This window comes from Octopus bimaculoides, chromosome 1, assembly GCF_001194135.2.
Source record: "Octopus bimaculoides isolate UCB-OBI-ISO-001 chromosome 1, ASM119413v2, whole genome shotgun sequence".
Lineage (NCBI taxonomy): Eukaryota > Metazoa > Mollusca > Cephalopoda > Octopoda > Octopodidae > Octopus > Octopus bimaculoides.
This window is the reverse complement of record NC_068981.1, coordinates 107119594-107133173: the sequence shown is the minus strand read 5'-3', so window position 1 is coordinate 107133173 and position 13580 is coordinate 107119594. Positions and strand designations below refer to the sequence as shown.

The window sequence follows — 13580 nt, the reverse complement described above, 5'->3', positions numbered from 1 at the left end:
ATAAGAAAATAAGAAAAAAAAAATGATTTAACAACAATAGCAGACAACATACATAAGCAATTGTATTTTACTGACAAATCTTAATATATGCATTCATGTCACACTAACATTATTATAAAGCTATTTTGGTCATCTAAGTCATCTTTTCAAGCTATTTCAGACACCACTATAATCTAACATTGTTATTCAAGTCACAGCAGCAATACAAACAAGCCAGACTGCTTATCCTACCTTACTTATTATGGATTTGTCTTAACATTGCATTGGCTCTTTCCATTTCATGACAGTAAAATTCTTTCACAGAATGCATCAAAATTTCAGAATTAATATCATTCTCTGAGACTTATTACAGATTAACATTTCCATGGAAAATATCAAGAAAGAGACTAGACCACACCAGACCATAATATTTTGCAAATCACTTCACGTCAATATTGCACTCAGAGAATCATATTCTACTAATCTCTTTGAGGACATGATTCAATAAAATAAGCTCTGGTTTACCCTACTTTTACTTAATCATACTTTCTCCTTCCTAATTCTACTGCTCTTTCTCTCAAGCATTTTCCATTTTATTATCACTGTTTGCCACAGCCATTAGGTTTATCACTTAGGGCTTATCTACAAACAAAATCCTCATCCTTTAATAAACTGAAGCTATTAAATACAATGAATGAGTTAAATATTTCAAGTAAATGTTAAAACATTAATGCTCATGGTTCTTTAATCTTATAACATTTATCAAGCAAAAGGACAAATTTTATGAGGCAGGAGGCAAAAACAAGCTTCAATGGTGAACTAAATGAGGATTAATGGATAATAAAATTCACAAATAATAAACTTCTCTTCAAGGAGATAGTTTGATAAATGATACTCTCCTTCTTGGTGATTCTCCTTTCCATAATGTTGCTGCATCATAAAGAAATTTTCTTTGCAATGCTGTGCTTCATGTTCAATCCCACAGTGCAGCACTTTGGGCAAGTGCTTATCATAGCTGTAGCCCAACCAAAGGCTTATTATATTGATTTTATATTGCATATGTGAATAATAGCATCATTGGTTCACATATTTTACAAAAGTAAAACAAATGCCACAAAACAGTTTATTGGTTTACTTGCAGCTGGTTACATCCTGCCTTGCAATATATACACATGCAAACACATTTCTGACAGCTTTCTGTACAATCTTCATTGCCAAATTTCACTCATGAGGCACTGGTCAACACAAGGTTAGGGTTGAAATCAAATCTAAACCATGTGGCTACAAAGTGAATTTCTTAAACATGCAGCAAAATTCAGTGCCCGGAAACTATGCTGAAGCCTGTTGGAGTCTGTGTGAATGTGAGTACCTCTACAAACACATACATTCACACAGAGACATGGGATGAACAGAAAGAAATTAGTGGGTTGTACATAAGTATCCAAATATATTTAGTCCTCTCCTAGTTACATCTCTTTGTAACAAGGTGGAGTTGTCCCCTTCTCCCTTTAAGAGATTGATAAATATCTGATAAAGTATTGGGGTTGATATAATCTACAAAAATCCTTACAGGAATGCTCCAGCATGGTCACAATTCAGTAACTGAAGCCAATAAATGAATAAAAGTGTATATATATATCTGTGTGTGAATATGTGTGTATACATGCTTGTATGTACATGAGTGTATACATACACATAACAGCAGCTATTCTATTCTCTATGGTAACTGGGCTAAAATATATATTTGAACCTAATCTTGGTGTGAAGACCAGGCATTGGAAACCCAGAAGTGACAGAATGAAGTTTCAGCTTCAAATAAATGAGATAAAATAGCTCTTTCATTCTTTTGTGAACTCTGTATTTTAATCTTATTCAATACTCATGTGCATGAAGACACTAAAGAACTCATGGATGGTTTAAGCATCACACTGTTATATGCTAAAATATTTTAGCAGAAAAGTGAGTTGCATGCAAAAAAAAAACAACAACAATAATTTTGAAGAACTAAAAAACTTACAAGAACAAGGGGAAAAACCCCTTAAAAAACATGAATTAAATTCATAAAATTGAAGATACAATTAATCACTTTAGGTGTGGTTTCCTAGGTAAAATGGAGTGGCACTTACCGATCTTTATGAATTTCTGCAATTAAAGGCTCTAGCCAACCAGGGGAACACTCACAGTGTGCATCAAGGAATGTTAATATACTACCTTTAGCGACAGCAGCACCTGAAAATAAAAGAATTATATTATATATATGTATGTGTATAACTGGCACTATGTTGATTATGATGACAAGGATTCCAGTCGATCCAACTGACAGAAGAGCCTGGTCGTGAAATTAATGTGCAAGGAGCTGAGCACTCCACAGACACGTGTACCCTTAACATAGTTCTCAGGGATATTCAGCATGACAGAGTGTGACAAGACTGGCCCTTTGAAATACAGATACTAATCATTTTTGCCAGCTGAGTAGACTGGAGCAACATAAAATAAAGTGTCTTGTTCAAGGACACAATGCACCACCAGGAATTGAACTCATGACCTTATGATTGTGAGCTGAATACCCTAACAACTAAGCCATGCTCCTTATATATATATATATGTGTGTGTGTGTGTATGTATACACACACACATAAAATAAAGGTATCTGAGTAAGGAATATATCTCAACATTTAAATGGACAAAAGGTCTCTAAGAAACTTTGAAATAATAGACCTGACGTTGAAAACTTTTGTGCACTTTGATAATTCCACTGATTTCAGTAAATATTAAAGCATTAACCAGAATGTGAATGTGTATGTACCTGTCCATTCTCCACAGCCTCTTTCTCTCTTCTACCAGCTAAACCACTGCCACTTCTTTTGACTAGCTGTTCTGCCCTCCACTATTGTCAGACTTTTACTTGATCTGGGGGTCAGGAAATATTGGCGGAATGCCAGTCAGTGCTACATAAGTTACTGGGTGACCATCTTATGCAGCCAAACAAATTACAGTTTCTACTTGGAAATATGTCCATGTCTACCTTGTAATGATATTTGTAGTATACTCTGTAAACATTACATTTCAAAAGCTTCTAGCCTGTAGAGTCCATGTTTCCAAGGTATTAGTTGTAAGTGGGAAAATAAGAAAATTACACAGCCTAACTTTAAGTTGCTAGCTGACATGCTATTTGTTCGAAACCACACAAACAAGATACCATCATAGTTTATAATCACTATCATCATTGTTTCAACATTTACTTTTCCAAGGTTGTTTGGGCAAGACAGAATTTGTTGAGGCAGATGTCCTCCCTGGTATCAACCCTCACCTGATTTCATTTACAACTATTACAGGGTATCAAGACAAGAAGACAAACTCCCTCCCCCACACACATGTAACAGGCAGTTCTTTCAGTTTTCATCAACCAAATCCACTCACAAAGCCTTGGTTAACCTGAGGCTATTGTAGAAGGCACATGCCCAATGCACAATTGGACTTAAATTGAAATTACAGGGTTGGGGAGCAAACTTCTCAACTATAGCTGTGTGTGTGTGTGTGTGTGTGTGCAAATTGAAGCTAACAAATACTCTTAAGATTATTTCATTCCTTAAATAGTTGCTAGTGCACTAAAGGTCCTGCCAAACAACACTCCTCTTTCACTATGAAAATGTTGTCATCATTTTTTCCAACAAATGAATGCAGCAAGCTTGGCAGCATTGTTAGCAAATTGTTTAAGTGGTATTTTTGTCCATCTTTACATTCTGAGTTCAAATTTTATTGAGGTTGATTTTACCTTTCAATGTTAATGAAATATGTACTGGTTAAACTCTGGGAGCAATGTAAACAATTTACCCCACTCTCCAAAATTGCTGACCTTTCGTCAGAATTTGAAGCTATTATTTTCTTCACCAAATGAAGTCAGTGAGCTGGGAGAATTGTGAGCATGCCAGACAAAATGCTTAGTCCATCTTGATGTTCTGAGTTCATATTCCACAAATTACTTTGAATTAAAATATAATTTTAAGGAAATATTAGTGAATTTCTAAAATTAATGTTTTCTGTTGTTGCCTCACCCTAAGCCATTCCTGATCCAGGATAATTATGATCAAAGACACTGCAATCATGATCCTGATTGATTTTACAGACACTATGTGATTAGAACCACAGTATCAAATGTTCCCCACTTTTTTTTTAAGATGCCAGGGTGTCCATATGATGGAGATTTGGCTGCTACTTCTAGTTGCCAGAATGATTTCATTAGTTCAAATGCACAGTGTTTGAAGGCATTATCTTAAGCACAAAGACAGCTATAAAAAATTCTAGTGTCTTATCCCTATAAATGAGACAATAATATGAATAGAAAGATATTATCATAAAAATTATGAGCCAAAAATAAGAGAGAGGGAGAGGAGAAAGGAAAGAAAATGAATTGAATTTGTGGAATTTGGTGAAAAGATTAAATAGAAATTATTAGAACAATCCACAGCAGATTTGATTTGATTTGAATAAAATTATTTAATCAATGCAATGGTACCTACACTTCAATTATATAATCACAAACAAGATGTATTGCTTTGATTAATGGCACATTTAAAAATATAGCAATTAGGTCCTAGAACTGTATCAATAAAACACCAATTTGACTACTCATTAATTGTTCATGTCATTTTTTCAAACCGTCTTACAAATTTATGATGAGATTAAAAATATTGTGTTCCACTGCTCAAGAAAGCAAAGTAGTGTATCTCAAGCAATGCATTCAAATAACTGAATGTTTAATAATAAACAATAGACTGACAAACTGCTATGACTACTTGTCATCTTACATAGTGATAATCTTTGAGTGACTTATTTGTCACAAATATGTATTGACAGAAGTTCAACAATGGGAAATCATTTAAGATTATAAAATTAAGGTAATTTCATAAAACAATGTATTACAGAGCAACCTCGGATCTTGATCATAATTTGTTCTAAAAGTCTGTTCTAAAGCTAAATTGTTCGAGATCTGAGTCATTTTTTCCCCATTACAATTAATGTAAAAGAGATTAATTCATTTCCAAGCACCAGATGAATGCTTATTTACATGCTCACACTATATATTTCAGTATAAAAATGTTTATTCAAATTGTAAATAACACACAAAAGTGTGCTATTTATTAGAAAGGGAGTCTCCTTCCATAAAATTTTCCAGTAACTGTCTTTCAGGGGTCTTTTCCCTTCTCTGTCTCTCTGGCTCAGGTAGTCTTTCGCTGGAGTTTCTTTTCTCTTTTCTTTCAGTAAAAACCTGTCCAATGTCTGCTGTTTTTGTCTGTGTCGTAAAATTTTTCTAAAATGAGACATGACATTGTCATTGAAAAAGGTTTACTACTCTATTTGCTACCACTGTATCAGGGTGATAGTTTCACACAAAGCTTCGCACATAACCCCATTTATCACAAATTTCTTTGATTAAAGAACTTGGGACATCCTCCTTTCCTTCCTCTTCCTCAGTCAGTCTTTTGCTGTTCATTTTGATGGTGTACAATTTCTTTGGTGGTAATCTCAGTACGGCCATTTTGTACCAGCTTTTCAATATTTTCACTATCGAAATTCAAGCACAATAGTTTTTCCTATAAAGACAATATCATCAACAATAGCAATTTCCTCAACAGCAGCAGTACTTGTAGCTGTCTCAAACCCCTCAAAGTCTTCTTTGGTTCCATGCATTATCAATAAGATTAACACAATTCAGGATATTGAAATGATTTTTCCAAAATTCTCTGAGAATTAACTGAGTGTCATTAGTGACTTAAAAATACTTCCGAAACAAGGCTTTTGTGTAAAGTTTCTTAAAGTTTGCAATGACCTGTTGATCCACTGGTTGTATTAGAGGAACTGTGTTAGATGGCAGGTATTTGACCTGAATAAAATCAAACTCTTCAACTAAGCCATCTTCTGAACCTGGAAGGTGAGCAGGAGCATTATCTAACACAAGAAAGCATTTTAGTGGCAAGTTTTTTTTCTTGCAGATATTTTTTAACACTTGGGGCAAAAACTTCATGAATCCACTCAATAAAAAAATTGTCTGGTTACCCAAGCCTTCGTATGAACCCACCACATAACAGGCAATTTACTCTTCATAACATTGTTTCTTTTGAAAACCTTCAGATTATTGGAATGGTAAACAAGCAATGGCTTGACCTTGAAATCACCACTTGCATTGCTGCATACCAAAAGAGAGAATTTATCTTTCATTGACTTGTGCCCTGGCATCACTTTTTACTCCTTAATAATATAGGTCCTATTTGGCATTCCTTTCCAAAATAATCCTGTTTCATCCCCGTTAAACACCTGTTGGAGGGATAACCTCCTTCCTTTATCAAGTCACTAAACTCAATCACAAATTTCTCAGCCGCTTCCTTGTTTGAACTCGCTGCCTCTCTATGCCTAATTACACTGTGTATTTCATTTCACTTCTTAAATTTCTTGAACCAGCCTCTACTAGCTTTGAATTCAAAAGTATCACTTTCAGCACTTGTACCAGGGGTTTTCTTTACTAGATCATTATAAATTTCTAATGCTTTCTCACAAATAAATGCTTCACTGATACTGTCACCTGCTAACTGTTTTTCATCTATAAAAATAAGCAATAACTTTTCCACTTCTTTGAGTATCTTTGGTCTTTGTTTATTAATAACAGTCGCTCCTTTTGCAACATCAGCTGCTTTTATCATTTCCTTATTTCTTAGAAGAGTAGATATTGCCGATTTAGGCATACCATACTGCACAGTAAGATCTGACACACGGTTGTCATTTTCGTGTTTGGCGATGATTTCTTTCTTCACTTCAATTGTTTTTCTTTCAACCTTTCTTTTTCCTTTACCAGTATAACTGCTAGCTTTCTTTGGATCCATGACTAAGAGCTAATGAAGAGAAAAAGAAGGCACAGTACAATAAAACTGGAAAAGTAAAGCACAAGACGATACAAAAATTTATACAACACGGTGGTCGACTCAGAAATGATTCTGTTTGGCAATGTTGTTTGAGAATTGAAGTCTGGAGTCAATGTAATTGATTCACTCACTTCCCCAAAATTGCTGGCCTTGTGTCAAAATTTGAAACCAATATTTATCTGGTTTCTTGAATATTCCAGTAGCAATTCAGTTTATTTACCACATTTGTTGCCTTGAAATCATCAACTGAAGTGTTTGGCTTTCTAAAAAACAAAATCCTCAAACCTTCAGTCTTCTCAATTGTTCTTTTATATGCAACTTATCATAAACAGAAATTTTTGAGCTTCTAAATAATCTGTGCCAGTTTATCTCTTTTCCTCTTTCTTAGATTTCCTCCTAAAGACAGCTAATTTCCTTTCATCTTACATCACTACCTTACTCTCACTAGTTACACTATATTCAAATATATTGAAACACCATCAGAATCTCTAATTTTCATAGTTGTTGATATTTTGTCCTAAGTCAGCTCTGATTGACCAAACCTATATGCCTATGTAGGATGAGATTTGTGGGAGATTTGGTTGGCCAAGCAACCACATTAAGACTTTTCTGTTGGCTCAACTTTCAATGCGTGTGTGTGAGAGGTTAGTGAATGTGTATATAGGTTTGTTTGTATTTTCTCTTGCTTGTGCTTGTATATTTATGTGGGCATATTGTTGTTCAGCCCAAGGCTAATTCTGATTAAACAGATCTATAATTTTTTTCATTTCTTTTTTTCTTTTTTCAGTCATAAAGATAGCATTATCCAAAGTTCTCTGTTTTTAAGATAATGTGATTTGAGGGATTTGGCAGCTATTTACAGCTCAACTGACCATGAAAAACCTCTCATAGGTTCCCTTTCCAAATGTCTCTGAAGGAATGTAAACCATAAGGAATATTGAACTTACACGCTAAAATTAACTTTTGCTTTCAAAAAAGGATAATAGTTAATTCTCCATGGTGTATGGAATGACAAACCACTTTCAATCACTACTGGTACACTAAGCAGCATCAAGATTCAAATCTTCTGCCTGATAAAAAAAGCTTCAGACAGAAGAATCTTTACTCTTTGACCTACTTCATTTTATACTGCTCATTCTTTTATTGATACTGCAATAGGCAGTTCTCTTCAAAATTTGCTGGCAGTCTTTCCTCTCCACTTCTGAACTTCTCACTAGCCTTACTAAAAGCAAAGAGGCTTTTCCAGTTAATCAGCTTTATTTACATTTTACATTTCCTAATGAGAGAAAGACAGACAGAGAGAGGCAGAGCTTCCTGGTTCTGTAAAAATGGAAATTCTACAAAATCTAATTGTTCATAAAATGAAAGACTAGATTAGAATGAAATATGCCATGAAGCTTGACATGTCACCCAGCTTGATGCCAAATCAGACTGGGTAAATATATTCAGCTTCCATCACCTGCCAGATTAAATTCTTTGTATCTATCATAAACTGCATTAACAATAAACTTGCATGTATATCATTAATTAGAAGCATCTAGTTTAGTTTCACTTTAAAAATCAATTTTATCCATATGAGTTAACAAAACAGACTTGCTCAAAACTATTTTTTTCCTTATGATGCTTCTCCAGATACTTCCCTTTTCTTTCGTGCACACAAACAAAAGTTTTCATATCCCACCTGCCAACCAATGGAAGTTAGGTCATTATAACAACCCAGCATAAGTGGTTCACATACAAGTCACGCTACCACCTACTTGTCCAACAGAAGACTAATAAACCAAGTATACATGTTCTGCATGTAAAAGCTGTCAATGAATTCTGTCAGTTTTATCATAATATTTTTCTAATTTCTTCTAGACAGATTGAATTGTCATCCACAATTTTAGCAACAATGCTTAACAAGAATATAGACATAAGCCATCACCAACTCAAGATCAGTGTTTCTATGCACATAGTAACTACCGTCTAAAATAAAATATATTCCAAAATAGAAACCTATCGAAGCAGAACCAGCTACAATAAATAAATAAATAAATATATAGTAAAAATGAAATAGATAAAATAAATTTTTTAAAAAAATTAATACAAAAGCAAATTTGATATCAAATAACTTCATGTTTAGATTTTTATAACTCATTTTAATACTATAACATAATAGAAAAAGTTAAATATAACAGTGACTTGGGAGATTTTATTTAAACATAGATTCTGCACCATAATATAGCTTTGATATAATACTAAAATTATATTTGACCAGCACAGAAAAACTGAAGTTCAATCAGTGATGATAGTAATGGTAATATTCAAATATAGATGAAATATAATCAACTTGGATATATTCACCACCACCCAGCCAAATATTTAAGCATACTTTTCTTGCTTTAAATCAATTCATGGGGGAGATAAGTGACTGCTGGCTGTTTTGTAAAAATGCTCAGAACAAATCAATTTTTTGTTACTCAGCTATACTATAAGAATGGAAACTATTATTAAACTGATACAAGCAGAAATAAGTATGTTACACACAGAGCACAATCCAATGGCTGTAGCAATCTTTGATAATGTGATATTGGACCTTCTAGAAATAGAATGTCTAATTCAGTACAGTATGATACCCAGCTCACAGGTGTTCATACCAAATCCTCTAAATGGAATTTCTTGTGCCAGATCAGAGAATGTACATTGCTGCAGAATGGTCGTCTAATCTTCCATTTAGCTCTACTCTAAGAAACTGGAACTATGCAATAACACTTAATAAACTGAGTTATTTGCAGCATTTTCATTAGTTTTTTTTTCCCCCCCCTTTTTTTTTATTGTCCATCTCAAGCATAACCTCCATTTCAGTAATATATCTTTACTGAGGAAAGTCAGTGTTCTGGGTTCAGTCCCACTGCACGGCACTTTGGACAAATGTCTTCTACTATAGCCTCAGGCTGACCAAGGCTTGTGAGTGGATTTGGTAGAAGCCTGTCGAGTGTGTGTGTGTCTCTTTGTATCTGTGTTTGTACGCAACCACCACTTGACAACTGGTGCTGGTATGTTTATGTCCCCATGACTTAGTGGTTCGACAAAAGAGACTGATAGAATAAGTATCAGACTTTATGAAATAAATACCGGGGTGGATTCATTCAACTAAAATGCCTTCAAGGCAGTACCCCAGCATGGCCACAGTTTAATGACTGAAACAAATAAAAGACAAATGATAAAGATATAGTCACTGAGCAAGTGATAGACACATAACTGATCCCCAGCTTGTTACTCAGTTCACACAAACCAATTTCAGAAACCAATTTTTCTTTCAATAGGAATTCAAGAAGTTATGATGATGTCAATTACTCAACATAGCCAAAATGGCTTGAGCTACTTACAATTGCATTTCAATAGGACTTTTTAACGCTTTGAAGAGAAAGTTAAATATCAGTTTTTTTTTTGTGTAATTTTCTGCTTTTATTATTATTTCAGAATGATGGAAAATATTATTCACTCAATGAAGGAGGAAATATACATACACACACACATAGATGTGTGTGTGCAAGTTTATACAAGAGTAAATGTAATTATGTGTTTGTATATGTTCTCACTTCACTCTGCCGTTTTATCTCTGCTTCAATATCATGATCCTTCCCATCTCTTCACAATAATTTAACCTTTTATCATATATGTATCTCTGTGGTTGTTTGATGTATTGTACATATCAATCTTTCTGTCCTTCTCCAATCCTACTTCTAATACTCTGTCACCTGTACCTCCTTTCAATGGCTATTTCAGGAATTTATAGATATATTTCCATCCAACTTTCAGACTCTTCTCAGTCCATCACGACTTTCTTCAGTTTGCAAATCTCACTCTATTTAAAAATATTTTAGACTCTTATAGTAAAGCAATATTTTACTGTTGATAATATTTTTATGCAGTACCTACAGTTAAAATTTTGATTAGCTCAGTGAACCTGCTGTCAAAATTTAAGTAGCTCACCTCTGGTTATAAATCAATATTATAGTCTATTGAATCATCGACTCAAATTACAGAGCTGTATACTGGGTTGGCAAGAAAGTATTTTCAGTTTTTAGTGTGAAATAAAAGTAATTTTTTTTCATACAAAAAATGAACTTTAATCAATCATACATTTTCCATTTTGTTTGATGACTTTTTGTCATATTTCTAGCAACTTCATGATTCCGCGCTCATAGAACTTCTGGTCCTTATCACCAAAAAAATGAGGCAAGTGCGATTTCAGGTCATCATTATAGAAAATTTTACTATTCAAAGAATTTTGTAAACTTCAAAATAAATGGTAATCTGATGGTGCAAGGTCAGGACTATAGGGTGGATGTGACATCACTTCCCAACTAAGCCTCCAATAATTTTTCACGAGTTAGCAAAGACATGTGGTCTAGCATTGTCATGATGGAACACAATTCCCTTACGATTTGCCAATTCTGGCCGATATTCTTTGATTGCTTCCTCCAGTTTCATTAGTTGTTGACAAACATCTGGATAGTTCAGTTGGTTCCTTAGAAGCAGTTCAAAATACACAACACCTTTGTAATCCCACCAAACTGACAGCATGACCTTTTTTTGATGCAATTCAGCCTTCAATTTGGTTTGTGCTGGTTCATTACACTTGGACCATGATCGTTTGCGATTGATATTATTGTAGACAATCCATTTTTCATCACCAGTGATGATTCATTTAAAAAAAAGGTTCATTTCATTGCATTTGAGATGCATATCACAAATATTGATTCATTGCGTTAAGTGAATCTCTTTCAATTTATGTGGAACCCAAATATTGAGCTTCTTAACAAGTCCAAGTCATTTTAAGTGATTTTCAATTGTTGTGTGTGATGCATTTAACCTCTCTACAATCTCTTGCACAGTTATATGACAATCAAATTCAATTATGGCTTTCATTCAGTCATCATCAACTTCTGTAGGTCAACCAAAATGTTGGTCATCTTTGAGTGAAAAATCTCCAGAATGGAATTTTTAAAACTATATCTGACATGTGCGTTCCGTTAAGCAATCAACACCATAAACTTCACATAGCTCTTTGTGAGCCTCAGCATCTTTCTTGCAGTTACAGAAATAAAAAAGCAAAATATGGCGAAAATGTTCGTTTTTGCACTCCATGTTAAAATTGACACTGAACTAACAACTGTAAAGTAAGCTAAAAGTAATGACTATCAAATGACAAAAGGAAAGGAAAAGATAAAAACACTGACGAAAGTCATTAAAAAAAAATCTATCTATTTGCGAAAAACGAAATTACTTTCCTGCCAACCCAATATAATCCTTTATGTCATTAAAAAAAAAAAGTGGTCACATGACCTGCTAAACCAGCCCAAACCTCTCCTAAATCACAACTACTCTACTCCTATATTTTTTTAAAGGGATAATAATATAGTCATAGATACACTATGTCTGGAAAACAGAAAGATGAATTGTAATATCTTTGATGATAGGATTTTTCAAATCCTGCATGACGTAGAGCTAAACAACAAATAAAAAGAGACTCAAAATAGTTGCATGGATAAGCTGTGCAAAAACGATAAAACAAATTATCGTACAAGCTCAAGAAATGTGTTGGAGAGAGAGAGAGAGAGAGAGAGAGAGAGAGAGAGAGAGAGAGAGAGAGAGAGAGAGAGAGAGAGAGAGAGAGAGAGAGAGAGAGAGAGAGAAAGAGAGAGAGAGAGACCCAGTTAGAGATGAATAATGAAGTCCACATTCCACTTCTTCACTCTATACGAAATCTGTATTACAAGATGTACATGTAAAAGAGAATTACTCCATTGAGAAAACTGAATTCTAATAAAATATAAACTAGTGTTGAATAGATACATAACGTTCAGGAGTCCAGGATCAAATACATTTTTAACAATCATCATCACCATTTTACGTTTTTCTATGTTGACATGCATTGGACAAGTTGTCATACTCTGCATCATCTTGTACACACAGCAGCAAAAACAAACAAAAAAACCCAGTTAAGTTTGGTGTGGTGTATGGTTTAGGTGCATCTTATTGTACCACCAGTTTAAGAGAGGATGCCTCTAGTACTAGTATGGAGGAAGTTTTCTCTGAGTTAATGCCCTTCTAGATGGGTAACTCTTGAGTTTATTGATCAGGACAGTGCACACTCAACAAATTGCAGCTTTAGTACAAACAGTTTTTTCAGTCAAATTTAGGCACACTTCAGCACAGATGTGACAGTGTGGTTAATAAATCCGCTTCAGGCTCACATGGTTTAGAGTTGAACTTATCAGTGTTGGCTGATGCCTTCTATTATAGCTGCAGGGTTGACTAAAGCCTTGTGAGTAAAATTTGGTAGACAGAAACTGGAAGAAGCTTAGAGTGTATGTGTGTGAGTGGTTTCTCTTGTCATTATGTGAGTGTACTAACAGTTAACTAGTCATCATAGAAACAATATCGCATGTTATCAATAATCTGTGAAAGCATGCCTGGCTACTGAGCTGGTCATTGTTTGAAAGCAACAAAGGAAATATTACCTAACATCGAAATGAATGAGAATTAAGGCAGCGAGCTGGCAGAAACGTTAGCACGCCGGGCGAAATGCTTAGCGGTATTTCTTCTGTCTTTATGTTCTGAGTTCAAATTCCGCCGAGGTCAACTTTGCCTTTCATCCTTTTGAGGTCGATAAATTAAGTACCAGTTACGCAC

General features: G+C 34.3%; 1 protein-coding gene across 14 annotated transcripts in view; it reads right to left on the bottom strand.

Moving 5' to 3' along the window:
* LOC106872289 (polypeptide N-acetylgalactosaminyltransferase 1) overlaps positions 1-13580 on the bottom strand; it is a 527244-nt gene that overhangs the window by 55215 nt on the left and 458449 nt on the right. For all 14 annotated transcript variants that reach the window (XM_014919219.2, XM_052969062.1, XM_052969078.1 and 11 more), the window contains one exon: positions 2106-2208. In XM_014919219.2, the coding sequence (XP_014774705.1) occupies positions 2106-2208 (103 nt within the window). The remainder of the gene's footprint in view (positions 1-2105; positions 2209-13580) is intronic.